This window comes from Leuciscus leuciscus, assembly GCF_965113295.1.
Source record: "Leuciscus leuciscus genome assembly, chromosome: 17".
In the NCBI taxonomy this organism is placed as follows: Eukaryota; Metazoa; Chordata; class Actinopteri; order Cypriniformes; family Leuciscidae; genus Leuciscus; species Leuciscus leuciscus.
In genome coordinates this window covers 25,448,851-25,471,923 of record NC_138741.1, presented here as the reverse complement: position 1 = coordinate 25,471,923, position 23,073 = coordinate 25,448,851, and the positions used below count along the sequence as shown (strand labels likewise).

At 38.3% G+C, this 23,073-nt stretch overlaps 2 protein-coding genes across 6 annotated transcripts; one reads left to right on the top strand and one right to left on the bottom strand.

The window, feature by feature from the left end:
* Positions 1 to 219: 219 nt before the first annotated feature.
* On the top strand, positions 220 to 6,790 carry stmn4l (stathmin-like 4, like). 5 transcript variants are annotated; one of them, XM_082142379.1, is made up of 8 exons: positions 222 to 771; positions 919 to 1,043; positions 1,740 to 1,918; positions 3,435 to 3,493; positions 3,624 to 3,719; positions 3,840 to 4,045; positions 4,716 to 4,907; positions 5,500 to 6,183. In XM_082142379.1, exons 4-8 carry the CDS (start codon positions 3,481 to 3,483, stop codon positions 5,557 to 5,559), a joined length of 567 nt encoding a protein of 188 aa, XP_081998505.1. In that variant the 5' UTR covers positions 222 to 771; positions 919 to 1,043; positions 1,740 to 1,918; positions 3,435 to 3,480; the 3' UTR covers positions 5,560 to 6,183. The 5 variants fall into 5 exon arrangements, with proteins under 5 accessions (XP_081998507.1, XP_081998505.1, XP_081998504.1 ...); XM_082142382.1 differs by adding an exon at positions 6,251 to 6,790 and having other exon boundaries at positions 224 to 771; positions 919 to 1,918; positions 5,500 to 5,517; XM_082142381.1 differs by having other exon boundaries at positions 220 to 771; positions 919 to 1,928.
* A 112-nt stretch (positions 6,791 to 6,902) lies between these two features.
* On the bottom strand, positions 6,903 to 8,498 carry il17a/f1 (interleukin 17a/f1). Its single transcript, XM_082142384.1, has 3 exons — positions 8,352 to 8,498; positions 8,026 to 8,243; positions 6,903 to 7,527 (listed from the first exon to the last, which is right to left on the bottom strand). Exons 1-3 carry the CDS (start codon positions 8,394 to 8,396, stop codon positions 7,278 to 7,280), a joined length of 513 nt encoding a protein of 170 aa, XP_081998510.1. The 5' UTR covers positions 8,397 to 8,498; the 3' UTR covers positions 6,903 to 7,277.
* Positions 8,499 to 23,073: the final 14,575 nt, after the last annotated feature.

Genomic DNA, 23,073 nt, shown 5'->3' with positions numbered 1-23,073 from the left:
AACAGTGACAGTTTTTGAATTTTTTTAGAAAGATAGAAATCTTTTGTAACATTATAAATGTCTTTACTGCCAATGTAATTGAACTGAATGAAAGTATTAATTTCTTTTTTAAAAAGTAGTGTGTGTGTGTGTATATATATATATATATATATATATATTTATATATAATGCCATTACCCTAATGATCAAAACTGTTTAGAACACATTTTCTACAAAAAATATAACAAAATCTATTACAAAATAACATGGAAACTATCAGTAAGGTTTGTGCTTGTATGCATGATTAGCTTCTTCATCATCATCATCATCATCATCATTGCCTGTCAGGTCAGATGTGGACTGGAAACTGCATCATTCTGACTAGAGAATCCAGCGCACCGCTCCTGATTGGCTGGCAATGACATCATAGCAGGGTTACCATGTGATGATCAGGCTTTCCTTGCAGGCGCATTGTTTTCCTTCACCACATCCCCCCACCTTTCTCTTTTCAGTCTTTCTTTACTGCTCTGGTGCGGTTTCAGTGCACCATTTGCGAACAATACCCATTATACACCCTACCTCCTTTTTCCTCTGTCCTTCATTTCTCTGTTATTCAGTTTTAGGACCTCGTTTGCTGCATTTTTTGCTCTGTTGCCATGTGAAAAACCCTGTATGCAGGCACACGTCTCTCCACCTATAGCAGACAGCTGGATGACATCATCGTCTCCCCTCCCCCTGCGGCCTCCTCCAGTGATCACATCCAGCATACACCAAAACCAACAGTTCATATGGGTGGGTGATCCTTTCTTGCACAAATTATGTGCTCATATATCATTTACTGTATTATTAACTACAAAAATGCTATCTTTTGTTTTGCATTAAACCATGTGCATTGAGTTCCTTTGTTCTATTCACTTAAGACTTTGTCTGTGTGTTTAGAGGGATGCGGTGCCACTGGGAAATAAACTAGGTACAGTATGTTCTGTTCCACCATATTCAACATCCATATCAGGACCGCTGGGAGCATTTCTACCTCACCCGAGAGACCTCAGAACTGCAAACAGGTTCAAATAAGCACCTTATACAAGTTACTCCTGCAGTAAGTCCTGTCATTAAATCCATCCAGAAACCATTCATCTGTGACATTAGAGATGTGACGTGCATAAACTTGGTATTAAAATCAGGTTCGTTCTACAAAATGAACAAACTGTCTTTGGAATTGTGAAAACTCCAGTAGTTTGATTTGGCACAGGACCAGAGCAACAGATGGGCCATTGACAGACTGTTCAAACAGGCCCGCTCTGCCCGCATCCAGACTGGGCATGTTGGCAAGGTTATTTTGTCATAGTCATCCACAAGACTCCAGCCATGAGTGAGTGAGAAGATGACACATAAATCCCAGTCCTCCTCCGTTTTTAGACATGACATTTCGAGCAGCTCCCAAAACCAGACCGAACTGGATTAGCACACGATGCTGCGCGTAATTCAATTCTAAACTGGAATAACCTAAAAAAGGAAATGCATCTGGGTTTCAAGCCTTGATATTTGTTCACAAATGTAGGATATATAATATTTAATATTCTTTGATAGCTCCAATTTTCAATAACACAAAACAATACAATTCTGTTTTCTTATTAAATACTACTAATATTACTAAATAGTGCTTCTTCTGCATAAAGCTGCATAATATGCCCTGTCCTTCTCTGAAATCATAACCAGTTTTCAACAAAGAGTTAACCACCCCCTATCTGCACTCCCAGCCATTCCAGCCCATCAGGAGCCTGCATCCCTCTCGACCAATCACAGCGCTTGGAGGTGATGTCATGCTTTATCTAGCAGAGGTGGTGCTGATGCTGCCAGGTTGAGCATCCAAACAGCAGCAGACTGTCAGACTGAACGCAAGGGAAAGACCCTGACAGAAGATCACAGCACGCTGTCGGTGAGTTAAGGTGAAATTGTATATCATAACCTGTTATTTACTGTATTATGCTTTTGCAGGACAAAGGAAGACTCCTGATCTGTTGGACTAATGCGATTGAAGTTGTATTAACTATGGAAACTTCCATTTATTCTGTTTTGTTCCGTATTATGTAGGGCAGAAAGATTCTTAGATAATGTTGCACTGCAGATTTGAATGCTTGCAAGATTTAGATTTGAGATACGTCATGCAGCCTGGGTTATAAGACGTATATGTAAATCATATATAAGCATGAATTGTTGGGTTTTGCAACTGTTTAGTCTTAATACCACATCAGAAAGCAGTTGTGCTTGAAATCATGTTGGTCTAATGCATAGTGCATTGTGAAAAATAGGAGAGTGCATTGCTTGTTTAAAAAGGGGCAAAGTGTGCATTGTAGGTCTTGCAGTGAGCTTGCTAGTCTGCGCTGTGGGTGGTATTGAGAGGTGAGATTATATGTTGGTGTGCAAAAGGCCACGGCCCTTTTATAGAATGGCACAACCTTTGCTTTCAAAACACCAAGCGATTATTTCGATCAGAAAGCAGTGGGAGGTTAAGAAAATGACTTGCTGCATGAGCTGCAAACAAATGCATGATAAACTTGTACGTCTCTTAGTTGAACGACAATGCTGTTGGGTTGTGCTCCAAAGCATGTTTTTTTTATTACATCAGCTGTGTTGCTGGCATCAATAAAACAGGAGCTGATTTTGGGCTTTGTGTGCATGCGGTGCGACCCTCATGACTTGGGAAAATTATACACGTTCTCAAAGAATCAACATTTTTGGCCTTCATGTTAGGAATGGAGTTGAAACGTTTTATAGAATAAGCCCATGCATTGAAAATGTCACAAAGTTGCAAAGGTGTTAGCTGGTGGAGCGATCGTGAAGCGTGGGAATTGAGGGGGCACGGCGAGGGCAGAGGCAGGACGAACGAGAGAGAGAGTGATAGAGAAGGAGCGTAGGCTGAGAGATGATCATCAACCCTGAACAAACCAGATTCATTTACGCGAACGATTGCCATCAAGTACATTACGGCTGAGTTTGTTTGTTCCTTGCTTGGTTTTTGTGGATTTGAATAGATTTGTACTTGGTATGCATACTACTATGTGCTTAGATGTAACTGTGTGATACTCTTACACTGCAAACAAATCTTTGTTTTTTCTTCTTTTTTTAAATATCTAAAACAAGGGATTTACTTGTGAAGGAATTAAGGCTTCTGGGAATACATCTTGATTTGTTTTTAAAAATATTATTATTATTTTAAACTGTTTAATGCATTAACCAAATTCTTTTTTTTTTTTTTTGCTATATATGCTTAAAACAAAAACTGGAATTTTGCCTTTATTTTTCATTTATTGCTTTATGATTTATTTATTTAGTATAAACTGTTGATTTGGACTTGTTATTCATAGTACCAGACTTTTATATGAGGACAAAGACATATCCATAAGAATTGATTGACTGGATTCTGATTACATCATCGTTTCTCTCTCCTATAGGACCAGCTGAGTTTGAAACGCCTTCGAGGACTCAGAAGAAGGAAAGATGACTCTTGCAGGTACGTGTACATCCACCTGCTCTTTCACACGTGATCTTGTGAGCGTTTGATCGGGCTGAAGGAATGATGTGTGAGCACATGGCATCAGTGGCATGAGCTCAAAATAACCCGGTCTCTTTCTCTGTTGCAGCATACAGAGAGAAAATGAGGGAGCTCCCTCTAGTGTCTCTCTTCTGCTCCTGCATCCTGCCAGAGCCTCGGGAGAAGCCCACCAAGAAAACACAAGGTACCTTAAAAGCCCCTTTAAAGGTCTCAAAACTAAAATCTTGTGTAATTACTGTTAGTTTAATTTTATTGAAGCATTTTAACATTAGTTACATGAATCATTGTTGATCTTTCGTTTTAGATGTTGTGGACCTCAACCTGTGCATCATTAAAGACATGGAGGTGATCGAGTTAAACAAGCGGACATCGGGACAGGCCTTTGAGGTCATTCTCAGACCACCGTCTTTTGACGGTCAGAGGGAGTTTCATCCCACTTTCCCACCTCGCAGGGACCCTTCGCTGGAGGAGATCCAGAAGAAACTGGATGCAGCTGAGGAGAGAAGAAAGGTGAGGAATATATATCATGATGGAAGATTACGTGTGATTATTGTCGCTTTCACTTGCATATCTATAACAGAGACATAATTTGGTTCATATATATGCATCAATTTAAATGTTACATAATTTTTTTTTTAAGACAACCTCGGATAGATATTTCAAAGCTGGGTATGCTTTGTGGAGTATTATTTATATACTATTTTATTTTTATTAATATTTTGAGTTAGCTTTACTTTATATTCTCAGTTTTCATTTTAGTTTTACTTTAAGTAATTTGGATTACTTTCTGTCATCTTAATTTTGTCATTTTATTTATTTCAATTTCTATATATATATAGAGAGAGAGAGAGAGAGAAATAGAAATAAATAAAATTATTTCATAATTTTAATTATTACATAATCATTACATATATATTTATTTATTTATTTTTTATATTTATAGCTTTAATGTATTTTAATTTCTGTTTCAGTTTAGTACTTCAAATTCAATTTAGTCATTTCAGTTTGTTGCCAAGGCCCGTTTGTCATGTAGGCTATTTGTATTTGATTTGATTTCAGGTTGGTTTCAAATACCGCAAATGATTTTGAATTATTTTCATTTTAGTAAACAATAACAACACTAGATATGTTTATAGTTGAGTCTCATATTGAGTTAGAATCTCCTCGATTATCTCCACAGTGTCAGGAAGCTGAACTTCTGAAGCACTTGGCTGAGAAGAGAGAACATGAACGAGAAGTGGCCCAGAAAGCCGTAGAGGAGCACAACAACTTCATCAAGATGGCCAAAGAAAAACTGGAGCAAAGAATGGAGATCAACAAAGAGAACAGGGAGGCCCACATCGCTGCCATGCTGGAACGTCTTCAGGAGAAGGTACGGTGAATCTCGGCATTTTAACCCAGTTCTATTTAAAGATGCACCACTAGTGGCACAAAAGGGAATTGCAATCTGTTTGTTCAAGTTGCTTTTTTGTAACAGTGTCATAAATGTAACATCATCATCTCAAAGTGTGTTTGCTGCTACAACCTACGTACACTGACTAGCCAATAAAAATGCAACATGAAATGGCGTATTGATCAGCGCGACATGGTGCAAAAACTTAAAACTATACTTACCTCAAGCTCCATTTTCCAAGTTGTCCTTTTTCCCTAGCCATGACCGCATCCATATTCTCCTCTTTCGCTTCCTCCTCTTTTTTCAGCGCACATAAAAACCACAACTGCCAAAGTGCGATTGATATTGTTCTGTTTGTTTACCACTGCTGATGACATTTCATTCTTCTATACTAACTTGCGTCGTAACCTATGATTCAATAGGTGTTAATTGGGCTTGTTTGGAAATAGGCATTCTTTTTGCAATTCTGTTTGGTGCCACTAGGAAAATCTTTTCAAAGCTTTGACACTTTAGGGTTGAGATTGTTCTATTATTTCATCGTTTTTCTTCCTTTTGTCTTGTATTTTTCCAGGACAAGCATGCTGAGGAGGTGAGGAAAAACAAGGAACACATTGAAGTGGACTGGGATTAGAATCAAGAGCATTTCTTGTCCAGATTTTTTAAAGAGAATGACAAAATAAGGCCTAGCAGGTCCTAGTCATGCTAAGAAAGGCTGTGCTTCGGAATTGACCGCGATTTGAAGGCCTATCTTGCGATATTTGCAGCAAAAGATACTATATTCTTGTGTTTGCTGCAGCACAAAACGCAGTATATTGTGGATGTGGAATTGGGCATCAATTGGAAAATGCAAAAAAGTAGTTTTGTTTTGTGGATTTGTTTACCGCCAAACTGTGTAAAATGCACGAGTCATCATCAATCCTTTTAGTCTTTAGTAATAGCTTTGCATGCACTGATAGGATAAAGATAATGAAGAGGCAGATAGAAACTACAGAGTAACCAAGATGTGCATTTGTGTTGTAATGCTGTGAATTAGCTGTTTGTAACATTGTTTGTGTATTCCGAGAGGTGATCTGTACTTAGCACTGTAGTTCTGCTTTGTATTTATGTCTTAGAGTTGGTTTCTCATAGAAGAATCCCCAAAAAAACAGTAGAATATTTGTTAGTTACCTGACAACGTAGTGTATTAAATGTGTCCGAAATCAAAGTTTTAATGCTTGCATGCCGTGATGCACTTGATAAAACTTGTGAAAAGCCATTTGCTGTGTGAAAGTGTGGTTTTTGTCCTGATATTAATTGCTATATCTTTGAACTTTATGTTCCAGGTGCCTTGAGATCTTCCCACAACACACGCTGATCATATGGGAGAACATTGACCAAAGGACTCACTATCACGCTGAGCTTATTAGCTTGGATCATATGAGATTATGACTCTGAAACCCGATTATATGATATCATTATATCATTGTAAGGTATGATGGCCATGTTGTCAGACGAACGGAACTGGCCGGCCAGCAAAGATCCCGACGGAATCTTTACTACCTTAATCTGAGAAGCGCAGAGAAGTGTTTGTCTCTGTGACGAGCTTGTATGCCAATAGTGCCAAAAAATGAGTGAATGTGAGTGGTAACTTTGTGTGTTTATGAATATTTGGGTGACGTTTGGACGGTTTCATGTACTTTGCCCATGTGGATGCTTCTTCTGTCCTGTCTTTAAGGCTCTATTTTTGGTAAACTGCTCAAGCTTTTGCCGCTGTACATATGTTCACTTGCCTCATGATCAGCTGGTGTCTGATTTGGCGATATAATTCTGTACAGAAATTGTGATATATTTTAGAAGCAGAGGGAATTAAAGGACTGCTGGTATAGTTTTGTCCTTGTGACTTCATTTGACCTCATTTTTAGATTTTGAATTTTTTTTACGTGCTTTTAAAAAAAAACAGCCCATCAGAACAAGCATTGTAGTATTTTTTTTCCTCATTTATTGCAATCTTTAAAACACGTCTGGATCAATAAATAAATAATAATATTCATACAAAAAATCCAGTGAAAATAAATAACCTACATTCGCAAATACATGTTTAACGACATTAATAAATTAGATTATTAGACAGATCAAGTCGGTTGAGGGTTTGAGTCAGATTTTTCTGGTTCTTCAAAAATTTTTAAATATCAAAATAAAGCAAAAAATAAAAATCCAGTGGAAATAAATAAATATCCTACATTTGCGAACACATACTTATCTGTGATAACATAAATAAATTATAAAGTCTTAAGTCATATGCCTTAAGTTTTAGAATAGGAAGAATACCAGTGACATCAGTAGAAAACATCTACAATACGTTAACTCATTTTAAACCTGTTGGTGTACATATGGACGAATGCAGGTGCATCCCACTGCGATGGTTTTGTACTCAAGTCTAAAGGAGTAGTTGTGCTTTTCTCCTCGAATTCTCCTCAAGACCATGATTTGGGTGTAAATAGGTTTGGACTGGTAATCCTGGACCTCTTTCCATCCTGATTTGGTTTCGATCAAACATCCAGTAAGAGAACACTTCGCCTCTGCGATGCTAGAAGGGTACAGGTTCTCGTCATGCGTAAACCTATGAAACAAAATGAATAGGTCAGCGGGTTGCAACAGTCACAATCTAATTATAAAAACAACAAAGAAACGTTTCTTAAAAAGAAACGTTCCAAAAGGGAATGAGGGTTGCAGCAATGCCTTAGAAGAGCCATTTTGGGTTCCCCAAAGAAGCTTTCAGTGAAGAGTTCTTGAACCATTTGTTACCATCATTTTAATAATCTAAGGTCCAGTTTCACAGACAAGGCTTAGATTAAGCCAGGCTTAGGCCTTAGTCCAATTAGGACATTTAAGTAGCTTTTATAAATGCAAGTTGCTTTCAGTTAAAACAGCTCAAACGTGTATTTTAGACAGGGATAGGGCTTAAGCCTTGTCTGTGAAACCAGGGGTAAAGAACCTTTTTTAATATAAAGAACCTTTAGTGCAATGGAAATGTTCCATGGATGTTGAAGGTTCTTCATGGAACCATAGATTCCAATTAGAACCTTTATTTTTAAGGGTATATAGGACAAGGTCTTACGTGTAGGTCCATGGAGAGATGGAGTCATTGTTTATTGATTGGATCGGTTTGGCCTCTTTGAACTCAGAATCCAATATCAGCCGGTATGATGATGATGATGATGATGGATCCGATTCTTCTGATGACCTGTGGTGGCCGTTTCCTTTCTTCTGAGGATGTTTTGAAGGTGCCGCCTCAGCTCCAAATGATATCAAAACGATCCCCATCAAACAAGCCACCTGTGAAACACACACACAATGTCATTTTACACTCATTTTTGTGACTTCGGCAGCAAAAACATCAGTAATAGTTAGCAGGCCATCTTCTAACATTTCAGCAATACTCACCACGAGGAACTGGATGTTTAACGCTGATGACATTGTTGCATTCATTTTTGTCTCAAGATTTTGACCTTTTCTTTTCAGATGTCTTCTGTCAGTCTTAAGTCTAGCTGTTCTACATTTGCAGTGGTAAGTGCAGTTTATATAGAGAGGCCTTGGTGCATTCGCAGCAGTGTAGGAGCATTTCCTTCCCTTTGATCTTATTGTATGTCGTCATATTTAATGCGTCAGCATAACCACTTTGAGTATTGTGACTCTACAATCAAATATCACAATGCTTTTCTTTTTACAAATGTTTCAAAAAATGCATTTAAACAATATGATGCACTTATAAACTTCACAATTTTGTTTTATTACGTAAGAAACAATGTAAGCACTTGCTTCTGGAAATCACTTTTCTGAGCCATTTTTTGCTCTTACTTTTCAACTAACTGGACCCGAAGTGAATTTTAGTGGACGTATTAAGTCACGGATGTCATAGCAGAACTATTGATATGTTATACGTTTGAACCACATTGACATTCATTGGGAAAAAGGATCTTCTTTTATGTTCCACAAAAGAAAAAAGGACATAAATGTTTGAAATATGATGCATTTTTCCAATTAATTTGAACCAACTGGTGAATTTTTGTGGATGTATGGAGTCCAAAATCTCCAAATATGTTTTAATTTTGAACTCATCTTTTTTATTTCAAAATAAATGTCATTTGGTTTGTTATTTTGTTATATAATGCAATGAAATTCATAGAATTTTTTTTGGGACTGAAGTGTCTAAATACATTTGTGGCCACATATAATTGTGTTTAGTGCACCTTAGCAACCAAGTAAATAACATAACCTACTTTCTCTGACAGATGTGTCACATTTATTCAGATCAGGAGGTATATATTAGTATGCTGAATTAAACTCTTGCTGCATATGATTCTGACCGCCATATTTCAGCCCCCATGTTGCCTTTTTTTAATGCTAGTGACCTCAATTGACATAGTCTGCAAACGGAGACTTCCGCTCCAGTGTCTGTAATGGCTTGCATCTCACCGATGCACAATTTCCCACCGGTGCTGGTTTACGACTACGTCAGATGCGGTGCAATTGCGGTTCCTACTCTGAAATTTCGAAGGATTTGGTGGGGAGACAGGGACCGCATTTTCATGTGACTCATGAGAATTGATGCACTTGACAGTAACACAATAAATGTAATCCCCCAACCGTATGACTGCGCTAACTCCATGCATTTCAATTTGTCAGTTTTCAATGTTCTTTTTGTTAGCATAAATATTGTTTACAGTTCATAAGCCTTTATTCAGTATATAATTTTGGGATTTTAAAGGGACAATTCAAAAAAGGTCATGCCGTTTCGAACACAAAAGTATTGACCCCATTGATACTTCTTTTACCTTCCACAAAAGGAAAAAGATCATCCAGGTTTGAAACGACATGACTTCATTCCCTTTAAAAAAATACCTTTGTAATTTTGTTTTCTATATCATCTTAGGCCGTTTAACCGTTGGAAATGTGACGCAGGCCTCTGACCTACTTCTTGGATTTCTCCTACTTTCATACTCATGAAAGGGATTTCAGTTAGTCAACATCTAGGAACGGGGGCTTTCATAGTGACCCATATAAGACCACAAATTTGGAGAGCTGAATCACTAACCCCAGTTTACACGCAACATATTGGCTACTTCATTTTCACAGTTTCATCACTTCATCAATATTCCTACTCTGGATTTTTTACTACTGAAGGCATAATGTTTAATTGCCCCTACATGTCATCTAACTCTCAATAGAGGACTGTCTGCTTAATATCTACTAACACTTTACTTTGATGCTCCCCAACAGACATTCAACTGACTATAAGTAACTTTACCAGTACATGTCAACTTATTGTACTCACCCTAACCCTACCTGTCTTCTAAGTATACTTAATACTTAGAATACTACATAGTATTTATTTATTTTCCATACTATGGAAGTCAGTGGCTACCGTCAAATGTTTGGTTACTCATATTCTTCAAAATATCTTCTTTTGTGTTCAGCAGAAGAAATAAAAAACATACATGTTTGGTTTAACTTGTGGGTGATTATGATGACAGAATTTTCATTTTTGGTGAACTATCCCTTTAAATCAAAATACGTTTACTTGAGAAGCAAAGCGACTTGAAAGTTTGTGTTTAAAACAAGTTAAAACTGCACTGGCAGATATTTTAAGAATATACTCACATTTCAGATAACTGACAAAGGATTAATCACAAAGAGTGTGAATTAATTATATATTTTCTTGGTCATTATTACACTTAAATTTGAGTGCACCTAAAGTTTCATATTTCTTTGACTTTGAACAGTGATTAAGTGATTAACTAAATTGCATAAACAGATCTAAGGCTTTTTTTTTTTTAAGAGCAATTTGTTATATCATCATTTGTCGTCACAGTGGTAATGCTCTTGGTTTTATTCTGCCCACTCAGTGAGTGGAAATCAAATAATATATATTTATTGTGGTGAAATTACACAATCAGTGGCCAACTGATACTGTCATGAAAAGGATCTTAATTACAGGATGCTTTATTTCCTTTCATTAAAAGAAGAAATGAGGTCAGTGATTTGCTGAGTAGCTTCCGATCGCTGTGTGAATGCTATGTCATCAGTCATAAAAACCACACAGAGAGGATTCCCGCATTGGGTGCTGCCACATCAAAGACGAATAGGCACAACTGTAGCATAACTTTGGGTTCAGACACAGGGCCCCCATGATAAACCTGCCTATTGATGGGCAAAACATACCGTTGGAAACTTTGCAAAATGTTGCTTTATAATTGTTGTTTGTTTTTGATTGCTTAGGTGCTCTAAGCGATGTCACGCGTTTTTTAGGCCAAAACATTTTTTTTTTTTCACATACAGCAAACATCACCTTACTATCCGCTAGCTGCCTGTCCCCTGAACACACTGTAAAAAAACGCGGTCTCTGTAGACAGCCCAGGCTCCACAAACGGCAAGAAAAACAAACTGGCCCAGCCTGGACCACGAAACAGAACAAACAGCATTCCAGCCAATAACCGACAAGAATGATTTGGGGGTGGGGGTTGGGGTTGGGGGGTTAGTGTGTGTGCACATGAAGGGGGGTGTGGAGGAGAGAGAAGCATGAAGAGGGAAGTTAGCTAGAGGAGAGATTTCCTAGACAACGACAACGACAACGTTAAAAATTTATATTCTTGAGAATTTTGATATGGCCGACACACGACCAAAGAGACGGAGTTTCGATGAACAAATAACAAAGAAGAGGGAAAAGGAGAAGGAATGCACAAAGTCCCGAATTTACATCGGAAAAGCGTTCAAAAGGTGGCAAGAACTCCGCCAGGAAAAGAGCTTCCGAAATTCAGTTTGGTTTTTCTAAATGGTTCATGACTGTTTCTGGAAGCACGGAAGGGAGGGGGAGGGGACGGGATGAGGAGGAGGGAGGGTCGAGCTAGCCTCCGTTTTGTTTGACAATACTTTGAACGTCAACAAGAAGTGACTTCACCCAACATCGCTTAGAGCACCTTTAATTTTTCTTAAAAAAAAAACAAAAAAATCTATACATTTTGGTTTTACGGCATACTTGTCCAAATGAACTCATATTACACAGATAATAAAAGAAAAAGAAAGAAGCAACCGAATTCGGAATACTGACCAAAAAAGGAGCTGTCTTTGCAACCAAAAGTGAACGGTTATGTGGGTGGTGAAAATAGGCCTTACTTTGCACGGTTTCTCTGAGACACCGCACAGAGACACTTATCAGTGAAATCAATCTATCAAGAACACTTCTCACTTTGATGCTGGGATAATCTCCCATGCATCAGTAAACCAACCTACCACAGCATCTATGTGAGAATAAGCGTGATGTAACATTTTGTAATGGTTTCGGCACAGCGGAATTTCCCTAAAGAGTCTTGAGATGGCAAATGGCTTGATGAGGGTCCATCGCAATAGATAATCAACTTTCGTTATTTAAATTTGACATGTTATTGACAAAAAGTGCACTGCTTCATTTTTTCTTGCTTATTCAAACAATTACAAATATTTGCTTAAGTTACAAAGAATGCATTGTTACACTGGCACATTCATTCATACATAGATATCTGAATTGTTAAACAGGTACTGATCCGAATCAAATGAAAGTAATGTAAAGTAATTATAACAAACCATAGCATTGACATGTCAGTAAAACTTCTTGTGGAGTTGGTTCCCAAGGTGGTCTAGCTCTCTTAAAATACAGTTTGTGGTTAAGCTGTTTTACGGGTGCAAACCAACTAGACATTGCTGGGATACAAGCATCCAAAATGTATTATAGGCTAGTCTTCTCAGCAACGGTATGCTTTGTCAATAGAAAGCAGGAAATACATGTTCATTTTCTGTCTGGTAGATGTTTATTTGTGACCCTGGACCACAAAACCAGTCACAATTTTTTGAAATTGAGATTTATACATAATCTGAAAGCTGAATAAATAAACTTTACATGGATGCATGGTTTATAGGATAGGACGATATTTGGTCGAGATACAACTATTTGAATATCTGAAATCTGAAGGTGCAAAAAAATCGAAACATTGAGAAAATCGCTTTCAAATTTGTCCATTTATGTTTACGATTGTGCTGCATTCACTCACAAAAATAAATGTTTTATATATGTACGGTAGGAAATGTACAAAATATCTTGATGGAACATATCCTAATGATTTTTGCCATAAAAGAAAAATCGATAATTTTGACCCATACAATGTATTGTTGGCTATTGCCACAAATATACCCGTGCAACTTGTGACTGGTTTTGTGATCCAGGGTCACATTTGACAGAAACTGGACATTTCATTCATTTATCCATCAAAAAAAATTGTTATTAATCCATTTGGCACATTAGGATGACTAGAAATCCTTCATCACAATTATGCTTTTCAGTTGCTTTTCATTAAATTATACCAAACATTATTCATTCTGAGTCAATAAAGTTCAATGGAGTTCTATTTACAAGCTGTTTAAGTCATAAGATTTAATTAAAATGAAAAATGTCTTAAAACAAAATTAATTTAGTAAAACTAAATTCATTAAATTATCCCATGAAGGTTCTATAAGTACCTGACAGAACCCTTCTTAGTGCCAAAAACCTCACTGATAACAACATTCATTGTTCATTCAAGACCAGGATAAAAAGTCATGCACTTTTTTTCATGCACTCTGCAGGGTGTTCAATAAAAGTTTCCCAATATTTCTCCATGCATAAAACTTAAACAGACCAGATACGACCAAATGATTTCCGAAACGTGACTAAAAAGATAAAACAGAATCCAAAATCTTGATAACTCACCCTAAAAGCCGGATTCATAATTTTTTTCCAACCAAAATTCGGTGAAATAATTCTGCAACCTTGCCAACGCAGACCGATCTTTAGTCTGTAGATCAGATTACTGGCAATGAGTGGCAAAATGTAGGTCTAAACGTTACCCCTCACCTATCAATTGATCTGATGAACGAATCCAGGTCAGAAGTAGGCCATATTATCTATGCAATCACGATCAAGCATTGCATAAATAGATGAAGTGAACAAGAAACATTTTCACTGAAGTCGAGAATAAGAAGAGGGCATTAAAGATGTTTCTGAGCTTCTTCAACGCTAAATACATGGTGAGACGACCGAAACGAGCATATTTAGAGTAACTCTATTAGCTAGCCTAATGCTAACATGATTGGCTTGATTACAATGTTTGCTTCACTAAAGATTCATCTTAAAACTTTTTAGATTAAGTTAAATGTAATATGCTGTTTGCTGTTAACAGCAAATTGTCTTCATGGATGAATTTTAATGAAATATAATAGCAGATAATGATCTTTCTCTCAGGTTTTACTCTGTGCACTGGCAAGCCTCACGTTTGCCAAACAAAAGCCGAATCAAATATGTGACACTGGTTTGACGATTTCCGATGACTTCTATGGCTCTCCTTCAGAGGACAAGGGAAATGGCAACATCCACAGCCACTCACTATCTGCATGGACCTGGATGTGAGTCACAGAATCAAATGATACTTTCACCAAATTCATAAGTGAATCAAAAATGATTTAGAGTTACAGAATGATGTAGATCTCTGTCTGGTTTACCCTGTTGAGAAAACAGCTAAAAAAAAAACAGCCTTAGGTGTTTGACTGGTCCTAGCTGGTATTAAGCTGGATGTAACTGGTTTAAGATGCTCAAGCTGGTCTCCCAGTCTGGCCTAGCTGGTGTTCAATTGGTTTTAGCTGGTTGGACAACTGATCTCTCAGCCTGACTATCTAAAAACGTGGTCAAACCACTCTAAAACCAATCTGCTAAACCAGCTATGACCCGACTGAAAGACCAGCTAGACCAGCTAACGCTGATATTTGCTGGTTTTTTTTGTTTGTTTTTTTAAGCAGTGTAACGTTTAATGTCAACGAAAACAATTAGCAGTTCTTGGCATACAAAAAGTTACATGGAAAAGTTCCATGTTTGGGAGGTTAACATTAAGCTAGCTCTCATAGCAACTATGCGATATAAAGTGAAAGCATTTTAAGGTACAGGAGGCCATGCATGTGATGTCGATGTGAAACATCAGGTGTTGGTTAGGTCTGTGGGTTTCGTCTCACTGAAATAACCACCTTGTTTTCTCTTTTTTTAGACAAAATATTTCACAAGACAGAATACCACAGGTCATCTTTGAAGCCCAGTGCAAATCCGAATATTGCACCTTGCCTACTGGTGTGGATGAGAGACTGAACTCTCTACCCATATATCAGGACATCCTGGTGTTGAAAATGGATTCGAAGAACAAGAAGTGCTTCAGGGCAACTTTGGAGAGAGTTATAGTCGGCTGTACATGTGTATGGGCCAAAACTTCCTAAAATGACTTGCATGTTTCCATGTTAGAATTTATTTATTTATTTGTTCCATTGAAACTGTGACTTGTGCATTTTAATGGATTTTAATTTGTTTTGTAGACAAAATAGTTTCAGATTTTTAATTTATTTTATATTTTCATTTATTAATTTAACAGACACGTACAGTATGTGACACTTATATATGTAGAAATCTTTTTAATGAGTATTAATAAAAAATATTTAAAAACGTTGATAGTTGACAGTTGTATTTGACAAATTAACAATAAAATGTATGAATCATAAAACGCCAATCTATCACTGGTCCTTATCTTTGCACTCTCTGTTACAAAACTGATGCCTTGAGTTAACAGTTATTTTTTTCCTGAAAATGTTTGGTTTATAGAAAAAGAATTAATAAAAGACATGTAGACCCCAAATCTAGAAAAGTTGGGACATTTTGTCAAATGCAATAAAATCAAAAATCTGTGATTTTAATAAACTGACAAAATAACTGACAAAAGTACAGTGGATTTCCAATGTTTTCAATGAACAACTTAATTGCATTTTGTAAATATTAACACATTTTTATTTTGATGGCTGCAACACACTCCAAAAAAGCTTGAACAGAGGCAAAATAAAAGTGAAAAGTTTATAGAATATCCAAGTTAAACTCTTTTGAAACAGTCCACAATAAGTTGGTGAATTGGTAGGTGAGGGTATTGTGATTGAGTGTAAAATGAGCATCTCAGTCTTTGCAAGCAAAGATGGGTCATGACTCACCACTTTGTGCCAAATTTCATGAGAGAATTATCAAACAATTCAAAAATCACATTTCTCAATGCAAGAATGCAAAGATTTGAGGTCTTTCACCAGCTACCATACATAATATTGTGAAAAGATTCAGGGAATCCAGAGAAATCTCAGTACACGAAGGACAGGGCAGGAAACCTCTGTTGGATGTTCATGACATTGCATGAGAAACCGTCATACTGTTAAATATAGCAGCATGGGCTATGGAGTACTTTGGAAAACCGTGTCACTTAAAACAGTCTAATTCTGCATCAAGGAATGTCACTTGAATCTCTGTTACGCAAGGAGAAAGCTATACAACTGTTCAATGCAGAGATGGAGCTGAGTTCTCTGGGCCTGAGCTCATCTCAGATGGTCCAGAAGACAGTGGAAATGTGTGCTGTGGTCTGATGAGTCCACCTTTCAGCTTGTTTTTGAGAAAAACAGACATTGAGTTCTCAGTTCCAAAGATGAATGGGACCATCCAGACTTTCATCAGCGACAGGTGCAAAAGCAAACATCTGTCATGGTATGGGGGTGCATCAGTGCAAATGGCATGGGTGTGAAGGTACCATTGGCATGGAGATGTATTGGGATTGTACAGAGGCATATGCTGCCATCAAGATGACATCTTTCCTGGGAAGCAAGAGAATGCCAGGCCTAGACAATCTACACCATAGAGTGGATGTGTCTGAATGGTCTGCCGAAAACCACTTTTTTTGATTGTTGCATATGACCATTAAAGAATAAACTTCATGAATTATAAAACACTGATCACTGATCATTATTTGTACACTCTCCAAACCAATGTCTTGAGGTATTTTTTGAGGTATTTTTTTATAGTATTTGGTTTAAAAATAATAAATTAAAGACATCTTTCATCAAATATAGAAATTGCAAATTATACACAGATTGTAATTGTCCACAGTTTTATTCAATTAGTTTGTTTTCACAGACTTTCAGTCGGTTTTCATCAGTCACATTCTTTGTCAGACATCATTTCATGATGTTCACAATGACTCATCAGATCATCCTCTTTGATAATTTGTTATCCGGTCACATCTATTAAGTGTGTGTTGCTCCTGCCTGTCTGCTTGCTTGCTTATTGTCATTAACTTTGTGGTGGAAATATAATCTTCATCTGCCTTCCTGGAAGCACCCGTGAGAGATGACCGGATCACAAAATGGATTTAAGAGCTCAGTTTATTTTGGTGGCTCAGGAGAACCCCGATTTTTGGAGCTTCACAGTTAACTTCAGTCGTCTTGCACTCACCAGCCCTTCCAATGACGAAACCCTGAAGAATCTGTTCTGGATTGGGGCATGTTGATCTCCCAAACACCTCTGGACTTAACTGGAGGGATGCAGTCATTAGGTGTCTGGAGAGTGTCTTGCCCCGATCCAGGACACGGCCAGACCCAGAGCCTGTTTCACCACCTGAGACCACGGAGGAATAGTTGGGCCCCCCGCAGACGGAGAGCTACTACTTCAACCAGAGCCCGAGGATAAGAGGACAGTGCTGACCCTCACCCCGGAAGAGGAGCCCCCAAGTGAGTCTGACCAGGGGTGTGAGCCCACGACATCAGTGACCAATGGTATACTGGTGGAATTTGAGACTGAGGACTGGCTTATTGACTTCAGTGTGGAGGTATCATCTCCCACCCCATTTCGGATTTTTCATCGCTGTTCCTAGACAGCACCATGGATGGTTTGAACTTTCGATCTGTTCCTTCTGAACCTTCATCACTGTTTTTAGACAGCACAAACATCTGCATGGACAATGTTGTGTTACCTTCGACCCTTTCTAGCCTTCATCTGCCTCCATCACAGCCCTGCTCAGCCAGTCCTCCACCCCTGCCTCTGCTGGATGTTGTCAGCCCTTCACCATCTCCTGCGACGCCAATCACTCACGTTGAGCCTCAGGTCCTACAACCACCATCAGCACTTGAGCAGGTAAATCCAGTGGATCCGCCTACGCACTCAGATCGTCTCTGCCCATCGGCTCCACCTTAGCTCCACCCACTCTGCTCCAACAGACAACCTCTGCCTTTTCGACTCCACTGGGTTCTCTCATCCCACATCCGCTACGCTCTGTTCCTCCACCCCGGCGGCGATGATGGAATCTGTCTGAAGGTACAGACCCAGAGCCAAGGGCTGACAGCCCAATGCATAGTCAAGGGAGGGAGGAGGAGCAGTAGCCGATGGAGCAATGCCTCGGTGATGATCATGTAAGGAGAAGCCAGACTGCCCAAGGACTGAGGTGATACCTGAAGGGAAAGAGGAGCCCACTGTAGCCGTAGGGGTGGAGGAACAGAGCGTAGCGGACGGCCCGCAAGTCTCACACCCCTGGTCAGACTCACTGGGGGGCTCTTCCGGGGTGAGGGTCAGCACTGTCCTCTTATCCTCGGGCTCTGGTTGAAGTGGTAGCTCTCCGTCTGCGGGGGGCCCAACGATTCCTCCGTGGTCTCAGGTGGTGAAACAGGCTCTGGGTCTGGCCGTGTCCTGGATTAGGGCAAGACACTCTTCAGACACCTAATGACTGCATCCCTCCAGTTAAGTCCAGAGGTGTCTGGGAGATCAACATGCTGATGGTAACTGGCCCCAATCCAGAACAGATTCTTCAGGGTTTCGTCATCGGAAGGGCTGGTGAGTGCAAGACAACTGGGATTGACTACGCCTTGGGCTGTCAGCTCTTGTCTCTGGGTCTGTACCTTCAGACGGATTCCATCATCGCCACCGGGGTCTCGTCATCCATCTGTCACCATTCCTCCGCTGCCTGCTATCACGATCTCTTCATCTCCTGTTTCCATTCCTGCACCATCTCCACATCCTCCTCCTAAGCCTCGTCCTCCTCACCAAGTCACGAGGTCGAGCCTTCTCGGGAGGGGCCGTAATGTCACAGTTATGTTCAGTTAGTTTGTTTTCATGGACTTTCAGTTGGTTTTCATCAGTCACATATGTTCTTAGTCTTTGTTTCCCGCCAGTCATCAGTTGTCATGAACACTTATCAGATCGTCACACCAGTTAGTTTTCTCCTCATTATCACTGTGTATTTAAGTTCCTCCTTTTTCCTCTCTTTGTTATCCGGTCACATCTACGTTTAGTGTGTGTTGTGCCTGCCTGTTTGCCTGCTTATTGTCATTAAACTTCGTGTTGGAAATATAATCTTCATTTGTCTTTCTGCAACCACCCGTGACAGTAATACACCTGTCAGAAAAAAAAAGTGCAAAAATTGGTAACACTTTACTTGAAGGGGTGTGCATAAGACTGACATGACACCTTTATAATCATGACATGTCACATGTCATGAATATGAAGGAGGTTTTATGCATGTTTATGACAACTGTCATTAAGTGTCATTCGCTCAATTATGACATTTTTAATGCAAATATGACATTGTTTGAGATGTCTTTGTTATGACAACTTGACATAAACCAATACATCATAACCTGTCAGTGTCTTGGCAATGACAACTTGACATTACCAAGACAACATAAATTGTCATAAATATGTCATAAACATGACATAGCAGATTAATTATCAAACTTAAGAAACCACTTAGCTTTATAACATTACATTAAACTGTCATGTGATTGGTTTTGACATTGGCTGTCACAAGGCCATTATAACTATGTCATGAATGTTTTTCTTGACCTCAACTACAGTGGTACAAATTGAATTTGTCATTAAAATATCATTAAGTGTTAATACTCTGTCAAATTATTTTATAACAGTGTCATTTATACTTTTCTTGACCTCAACTACAGTATTAAAGTGAAATTGTAATGACAAATTCAATTTGTACCACTGTAGTTGAGGACAAGACAATTTATGTTGTCTTGGTAATGACAAGTTGTCATGACAAAGACACTGACAGGTTTTTGATGTATTGGTTTATGTCAAGTTGTCATAACAAAGACATCTCAAACAATGTCATATTTGCATTCAAAATGTCATAATTGATCGAATGATACTTAATGACAGTTGTCATAAAGATGCATAAAATCTCCTTCATATTCATGACATGTGTCATGTCATGATTATGAAGGTGTCATGTCAGTCTTATGCACACCCCTTCAAGTGTGTTACCCAAAAATTTTACCTTCAGGCATAAAAATAATGAAAATTATAATAAAATGTGTTTGTAAAAAAAAAAAGCCTTCCAAACACAAAATACATGTTTAAATGACTCACTGAGGGATAATTCAAATAATAATTAATGGGTTCATCAGAAGCTGATAATATATGCAATGTTGCAAAAACACTTCTTAAAAGTGAAATGATTTCTGTAAATCCAGGCCGTATCCGGATCTGATGAAGGACCTGCGCCTGGACACAACGACAACGCAGTCCTGAAGTGTCAACTAGTCTCTCCCCTGTGAAGGCCTCCTTCCCTTCCCTTTACCTCAGTACAGATAAAACGTTGTCAAAATGATTCCAGTTCACATTGATACGTGGAAGCGACAAAAAAATAAATAAATCTGTATTATGAATTTTTAAGGCCAGACAAGTAATTTGGTGAGGTTAATTTGTAAAGAAAGACTACACGCCTGCATACCTATGACTAAAACACGTAATACACGTGCACGCCGTCAGCATTTTCACAGATTTGCGTTTTTGAAGTTTACGCGGAGATGATTGTTGTTGTGCAAATGAGCAGGCCGAAGCACATTAAGGGTTTTCTGTTAGAATGGTGTAGTGTAAGCGGCCCCTTAGTTAATAACTAGTGATCTTTGCAACGGAAGTGAATCAATCAAAACTAAACTTAGCGAGACAATAACTTTATTCTAGAGCTGCTGTAAAGCCAAAACAATCTCTGTTACTCTAATTTCCTATTATCACTGTAAAGCTGCTTTGAAACAGTCTATATTGTTAAAAGCGCTATATAAATGAAGGTGACTTGACTTGGTTAATTATAGCCATCTGATAAGCAGTTGGTAAACTAGACTTTCTAAATGTAGTTGCTTTTTAGAAAGGACAGTTTAAACCATAAAAAATTAATAAAAATAAATAAAAAGAATTAGGGGGGATTACTAAATTATGAAGGATTTAGCTACTGCCATTGTGTAAATAATATGTAATCATGTAACCAGTAAAAAAGTAACTGTAGTCTGATTACATGTATTTTAAATGTAATATTATCTGATTGCAGTTACTTAATTTTTGGAATCTGATTACGTAATCTATTATTCAGTTACTACCCAGCCTTAAGGTAAATAAGGTATAAAGTAGGGTAGGCTACTGCCCCAAGGACAAGCTGTTGTAAAAATAAAATAAAAATAATCAAAAATTCTGAGAATGTACTGATGCCATTCTAGTAAGAAGAGAAAAGCGGGTCATTTTATAATAGCATATAGAAAAATTTAATTAACAGTTGCATCTTTTGCACATAGGCCTACATGTCAGGACGTGGATGTGGTCTCTGCTTACTCAACACTGCACCCCCTTACAAACATTAACCATGGTAACCAGTTACAACAACAAATCATCTTGCCACAGTTGACATGCAAAAAGAAAACTAAATGAGAGACATTCTAAATGCATTTTCCGTGTTTTTCTTTCTTTCTTTCTTGTGAGACCTTTTAGTCTGATTTTTATTTTATTTTTTTGCTTAAAACAATACACAAGTAATAACAGAATGACAGAATACAAAAACAACAAAAAAACAAAACAATGGGGGAAATAGTATAAATTAAACATTAACAAATTATGAGAATTACATGACACTGAAAAAAGGAAAAGAGTTACAAACAGATGTTTTTAAGGCTTTTTTGTTCTCAGACAACTTAATTGAAAAGAGGTATTTTTCAAGTTCTTTCACAAATATAAGAAAGAGAGGTTTAGCATTTAGATATTTAGATTTATGAATATGGAATTTTGCTAGTAACAAGATCAGATTAATCACATAAAAATGACCTTTTTTAGATAATCAATCAATAAAGCCTAGGACCACATCCTTCCAATACAACACACATTCATTATAGATTTCAGGCCTAAAGTCCCACTCCGATCATATTTTGATTTATTTTTAAACATTCTCAGTGGTCTTTAAATGATGATTATGCCGTTTTTAGCCAAAATCACAAAACCTGTGCCGTTTTCTGGGACTTCGCTTCAGCAGAGCGGCAGTAGCTCATTAGCAATTCGCCTCTGCGTTGTGGGCGGAGCCGTTGGCTGAAGCGAGATACATAGGCAGCAACAGCCTCTTTCTGTCTTTCTTTCTTTCTGTCAACACAGAAAACATTTCATCGCTGGATAGTTTTTTTCGTTTAATTAAAGTGTTGTTTTATGTCAGCTGAATGTCCGGAACGCTTTTCAGAGAAGATAAGGCAACTTTTTTAGCACAATTCACACCCAGCGGCAATTCAGAAAAAGAAAAAAAAAATCTCCGAATGCTCCACACGAAACTTTGGTCTTCCGACCTTTTACCGCCGTGTCGATTTATTTTGATTAATATGTGCGAGGGAGAGAGAGCAAGACAGCGCTTAGTTTGGAGACGGTGAGGTCTTGTTTACATTTTCGCCTGGCTCCGAAGACAGAGAGTGCGCGCGCGCGCGTCCGGGTCTCTCTCTCTGCTCGTTCTTTCAGTTATAAACATGTCCTGTCACAAGCGCAACAGTTCATCTACATTACTCACCGATCAAATAAGACTTTGGCGGGACAAAAAATCACTTTGGCGGGCGCTAAAACAAGTTCAATGCAGGAAAATTCATGCGTGAATTTAACTGAGTAGTACATGACCATGCACTCGCACAAATGCGACCACATAACATTTTAACTCGCACATTCTCAAAAAATGGTCGCAGTCTGGAACCCTGGAACGTAATCCATTCATCTCTCACAGCAACATGTTTTGGTAAAGCATGAAAGCTAATACCAATATCTCTCCTCTTAGCATTGCAACCCGCTACCGCACATAGGTATTGATCCGCCATCGTCTTCTCTACTCCTCAGAACCTAAGCGTGCGGGGCGGAGGGGAGTATGAGCTTGTGGCCCCGCCCAGTGGAGTTACTACGTCACAACTCCAGTCTATTTTAGCCGGCATTTTAGCGTCTGCTACTGATTCACAGCCATTT

Excerpts from the sequence above, each read along its gene's own strand:
- stmn4l (XM_082142381.1), top strand. Across the intron at positions 3,720-3,839 it reads GCCCACCAAGAAAACACAAG|ATGTTGTGGACCTCAACCTG; the intron begins GTACCTTAAAAG and ends CTTTCGTTTTAG. Across the intron at positions 4,908-5,499 it reads TGGAACGTCTTCAGGAGAAG|GACAAGCATGCTGAGGAGGT; the intron begins GTACGGTGAATC and ends GTATTTTTCCAG.
- il17a/f1 (XM_082142384.1), bottom strand. The coding sequence starts at position 8,396 with ATGAATGCAACAATGTCATCAGCGTTAAACATCCAGTTCCTCGTG. Across the intron at positions 8,244-8,351 it reads TAAACATCCAGTTCCTCGTG|GTGGCTTGTTTGATGGGGAT; the intron begins GTGAGTATTGCT and ends TGTGTTTCACAG. Across the intron at positions 7,528-8,025 it reads ATCTCTCCATGGACCTACAC|GTTTACGCATGACGAGAACC; the intron begins GTAAGACCTTGT and ends TTTGTTTCATAG.